We start from the raw sequence: 5518 nt of genomic DNA, 5'->3' as shown, positions 1-5518 counted from the left end.
TTCCTTTATTTACTGAAATAAATGGAAATGTGGCTTAATTTTCAAACTAGTTTAGCCTGAGAAATGATATTAATGTCAGTAGAATCACTGAGTTATACAAATGAGTAGCAAATAAAATTATTACTCTAAATTTTTTCTCTGATTCAGCATTTTTAGTTATAGATAGTAAACTAAATAAGTTATAGTAAATAAAGTTATAGATAGTAAACTATGGTAAAGTATATTTTATAAATTGGAATTGATAAATTTGTCCAATTAAACCAAATATTTTAATAGTTCGATACTATCGTAGATAAAAATAAAACAAGTTTCCTTACTCTTTGTCCTCCATCCCATCCCTAATCTTAGATCAATCCAGCCACTCATTTTGTTCTTACACTCAACCTATGGAGAGAAAAAACAGTATAATACTGAAGAAAAGTGTCATTACAAGGTTATGACTTCCGGTGTGATCTAAACTGTCAATATTTTTTGGCAATTCCTTTACATCTCTAAACACTCCAGACCACTGTACGTCTTGAATTCTCTGCTCATTCTCTGCAGACAATCTTGCCCTCTACTTTATAAAGAAACAGGCTATCAGGAGTGAATTCTACCTTCCTTTCTTTACCCCGCTGAAGCTTTTCCGGATTGACTCCAATGTCGCCTCCTTTCCGCTCCGTCTCAGAGGAGTGGTACCCTTCATGATGAAAAACTCAGTCCGTAGTCTGGGTTTCAGACTCCCCAACTATGGGACTTCACTTTGTCAGTTATTTCATCTATATCTCATGTCATCAACCTCTCTCTTCAATGCCTGTAAACATTCTGAGTCATTCTCAACTGAAAAACCCTCCCTTAAACTCGGACCCTTCGCCAGCCGTTTTCCCTTCTCTATATGGCTTCCTTTCTTAGAGAACAGCTTGTTGTGTCGTTCTTTTGTCCTTCAGCCCGATTTGGCCACCTTTACCACCACTGCACTGAAACCACCCTTGTTAAAATCAGTAGTGACTTCAAGAATGTCAAATCCAGTACTTAACTTTTTTCTGTGTTTATTTTAAAATATAAAATATTTAGTAATGTTCATTAAATATATATGTGCAGTTTAACAAATAGCTATGAAGTGAACACGCATGTCATTGCCACAGTCAAGATAAAATTTATCACCCCTAAAAGTTTCCTCCTGCTCCCTCATAATCCTTCCTGCTCACCTTTCCCTACCCCAGCCCCAACCAGGCAACCACTGATCTGCTTTCTGTCATTACAGATTATCTTGCATTTTTAGAGTATTCTGTAAACAGAATCGCAGATTTTGTATTTTTTTTTTTGTCTAGGCTCTTTTATTCAGCATAATTATTTTAAGATTCATCCATGTCGTAGTATGTATCAATAATTCAGTCACTTCTATTGCCAAGGAGCATAGTTCATTGTGTGGGTATATCACAATTTTTGTTTCCCTTCACCCGTTTATGAATATTTAGGTTGTTTCTGTATGGGGGCCATTAAAAATAAAGCTGTCACACACATTCTTGTATAAGTCTTTGTGTGGATATATGTATTAATTTCTCTCAGGTAAATGCTGGTAAAACATGTAGATGCTGAATAAGACCTGGAGTCTAGTTAACAGTATTTTTGTCAGTGTTGGCTTCTTGAATTTGATACTGTACTCTAGTTATGTAAGATGTTACTACTGGGGACATGGTATCATTTTTGCAACTTCTTGTGAATCTACATTTTTCAAAATGCAACTAAAAAAAGTAATATATTTTAATTGTATAAAATTTAGAAAATACAGGTTGGCAATTAAGGAAAAATGCAAATTACCCATAGTCACACCATTTAAAAATAATTATTAATACTATTTTGATGTATATCTTTTCAAGGTTTTGATATATAGGTTGTTTTTCATTGTTGCTGTTTTTACCCATTAGGCTCATGTTTTGTAACCTTGACAGTAGACGTGTTTATGCTTCTTGCCTATTGATATTATGGAAACTGTTTATTTTATAATTATTCATAACAAATTAAAGTGTTTGATTCTAATTTATTTTCTTTCTTTTTCTATCTCTAGTTGATGACAGTGCAATTTTGGATTGCCAGTTCAGTGAATTTTATCATACTCCTCCACCTGGTTTTGAAAAAATATTATTTGAACAGCAGATCTTCTGAATGCATTTGTTTTTGAAACTTGTATTTCTGTAGTTAAAAGTGTTTACCATTTAATAAAGCTTTACCTGACCTATAGATGAAAATATATTCTTAAAAATATGCTTGCTAATGTCGTTTAAGGAACCAGTGTATTCAATATACCACCTGGAAATTGTTATTTAAAGTACTTATGTTTTGTGATATGAAATCAGCATTTGGGGAAGTTTATTTAATTCTTTATTTAAATAAATATAACTATGGGTTTGATTATCAGTATTAAGTGGAAATATGTATATAGATATTTGAAAGGGAATCTTTCTTACATAAAATATTTGTTATGGTGAAGATGTAGAGTTGGGTGGGTTTTTGTTACTCTGAAGTTTAAGTCTCATTAACTTTTTTAAGTCTTATACAGTCCAATAATTTTGTGTCTCAGTGTCCTTTTTTATATAGAATATAACAAAGTGACAGAAATTTTTATTATTGGCATCTTCATTTTCAGCAATTTACTGTAAAATGTACCACTTTTCTTTAAATTTCTTTTTTTTTTTTTTTTGTATGTCATTGCCTTTGATTTTCTTTGTGAAAGAAGCTGAACGTTTTAGTAATTGTTAGAGTATTTTGTTGAGGACCATTATGCTGTGTTACTTCAATACCAGAGTAAGTAGCGGTTGATTGGTGATATAGTGTACACTGGCAGACACTTAGAATAGTATGATGCTTTAAACTTAAATGTAAATGAGATTATTCTTTTAAAAACTTTTATTTAAATGTGTTTTTCTGTAAGGAATAATAAAATAATAGTACTTAAGGAATATTCACTACTGTATTAAATATATGTTCTTTCTGTTCTGTTAAATTATACAGTAAATTCACTTCACCCTTGATTATTTCAAGAGTTTAGAGATAAGTGAATTCTCACCTTGACCCTGAGCCTTTGCCTAATTTTCAGTAAGAATCCCTGTCCTTTAGTTTACACCATACTAACTGGAACTAATTTCTGTACCTGTCTTCGGTACAGTCTCCTTTTCAAATTGAACAAGCCAAGGATGGCCATATTTCACTCCTTTATCAACAAGGGAGCAGTATGTTGTACTAGAAGAAGATGCACATTGGAATAGGAGAACTGAATTAGTTTTGCCACCTAATCCCATTATCCCCTCAAGACCTGAGCCCAGATTCCCCATTTATAAAAGAAGCATACTTATTTGATAAGATTTTACAGCTAGTTAAATAAGGTAATGTATGTAAAACATCTTAATCATCATAGGCACTTAATAAATGTAGCTTCCCTGTTGACTGGAAAGCAGTGGTTTTCATAGTGTGGTCTTCAGGCCGGCAGCATCAGCATCACCTGGGAACTTGTTAGACAAGGACGTTCTCAGGCCCACTCCAGTCCCACTGAATCAGAAACTCTGGGGATAACACCGAGGAATGGGTATTTGAATAAGCCCTTCAGGGGATTCTAATACACGCTAAAGTTTGAGAACCACTGCTCAAGAGAGAATTATTTAATAATGATTGCCAACTAACTATAAATTTCCAAACATTTAACACAGACTATTTTTGACCTGCAAGCAAAAGAATTCTACCCAATATTTATTCATTGCTTATTTGGTAGACAGAATCATGACAATGTGCTTTGAAAACATATACTTGAGTAACATTTATTTATATAAATCTCAAATTTTACCTCTGAAGATATATAGACTTGAACTAACTATTATTTATGCATTTTTGTCTGACTTTGTCTCTTAGTAATTTTAATTCATAGAGAACATGCTTAGTTGGGAAAGTAAATTAAAATGACCACCGTTTGCCGTCTTTATAATGTTATCTACCTCTTAGTTATTTTTTTAAAAGCCAGCCTTTTTTTTTAATCATCATATTCTTTTCTCAAGACTATCTTTTGTGCCTCTAATCCTACAGAACAGGTACAGTACCAGAAGTGATATATGAGTTATATCAATGGCTACAGTTCGATGAAGTCTAGATGTGTTTTTAACCTGTTGGTGTCTAATTACCTCCCCAAAACCTATAACCTCAGTCTAAACTTAAGAAAAACATTAGACAAATTCCAGGGGCATCCTGCAAAATACCTGGGCAGTAGTCCTCCAAACTGTCAAGGTCATCGAAAACAAAGAAATCAGAGAAACTGTCACACCCAGGAGGAACTTGAGGGGCCATGACAAGTAGATGCAGTGTGAGAATCAGGAACAGAGAAAGGACATTAAGTAAGAACTAAGGAAATCCGAATAAACTATGGACTTAAGTTACTAATAATGTATCAACATTCACTGATTAATTATTAACAGAACGTACCATACTAATGTAAGATGTAACAGGAGAGACTGGGAGAGGGGATATATGGGAACTCTGTACTACTCAATTTTTCTGTAAACTGTTCTTAAAAATAGTTGTTTAAAAATTACCCTGAGCTAGGAGAAATTAAAAAATAAAGACTCTCATGAAGCAAATAGAATATTAGTATATATGCAGAGCTTAAATATTTAATGATAGCTAAATATAGACATAGATGGGACATAAAACTTGCTTTTATTTTAAAAGACAAAGACCTGCATTTGTTCTTGGCTGAAGAGAACATCGTCCACTGTCTTTTTTCTGAATATTGCAAAAATCTATTTGTTCGCACTAGTGTAGTTATTCATACTCAGACTGAAAATAATTTATTATTCATGTTATTTCAGTGATTTCAACATTGCAAGGGATTTGTAATGTTAGATATGTGAAACAAAGTCTTATAATCAGTTTACATATTAAAATCCAGAAAAAGAGAATTTGACTGTTAACTGCCTTCAGCTTATCAGTTAAGATTATTTGAATATACTTCCAAATTGGATTACAAACATAAGAATGACAAAATATAATTTAAAGTTTTTCTAAATCATTAACAAAAACATGCATAATATTGTTGCTCACATCTCTTTTACTACTGTATGTTTACTTAATATAAGTCTAGATATGGACAGCAAAAGCATATCTAGAAGTGTGAGTGAAATCTTTGACAAATCTTGATAAAATATGTTAAACTTGTTTTAGAAAATGCAAAAACACTAGATATGATTTGTGAGAAGAAACTAATCAAAACTGAAATTTCCCTGTACACAGATATAACCAAGCATAGTACTCAAAAATGGAACATAATCAACGACCACATATCGATTTGCATTATTTATGCAACCTGGCAGGGAAATACTGTTGGGAGCTAACAAGGCTGTTAATATGAATGAGTATTATGCAAAGTAACAGTATCAGTTAACTATTGCTTTCCCATTTACTGGATATGAGACTCCCTTTTAACACGCTCTTTTAAAATAACTGGGACCAAGTTTTTAAAATAGTGTGTAGAAACAATAATGTTAGATATAATTAG

General features: G+C 32.5%; 1 protein-coding gene across 1 annotated transcript in view; it reads left to right on the top strand.

The window, feature by feature from the left end:
• The window catches only part of SPRYD7 (SPRY domain containing 7), a 13541-nt gene extending 10583 nt beyond the window's left edge, over window positions 1–2958 (top strand). Inside the window, exon 5 of the mRNA XM_011370319.2 lies at window positions 2048–2958. Within this exon, the coding sequence (XP_011368621.1) occupies window positions 2048–2145 (98 nt within the window). The 3' untranslated portion in view covers window positions 2146–2958. The remainder of the gene's footprint in view (window positions 1–2047) is intronic.
• The last annotated feature ends 2560 nt before the right edge of the window (window positions 2959–5518 follow it).

Source organism: Pteropus vampyrus, unplaced genomic scaffold (assembly GCF_000151845.1).
Source record: "Pteropus vampyrus isolate Shadow unplaced genomic scaffold, Pvam_2.0 Scaffold167, whole genome shotgun sequence".
Classification (NCBI taxonomy): domain Eukaryota; kingdom Metazoa; phylum Chordata; class Mammalia; order Chiroptera; family Pteropodidae; genus Pteropus; species Pteropus vampyrus.
This window is presented reverse-complemented; position numbering and strand designations above follow the sequence as displayed.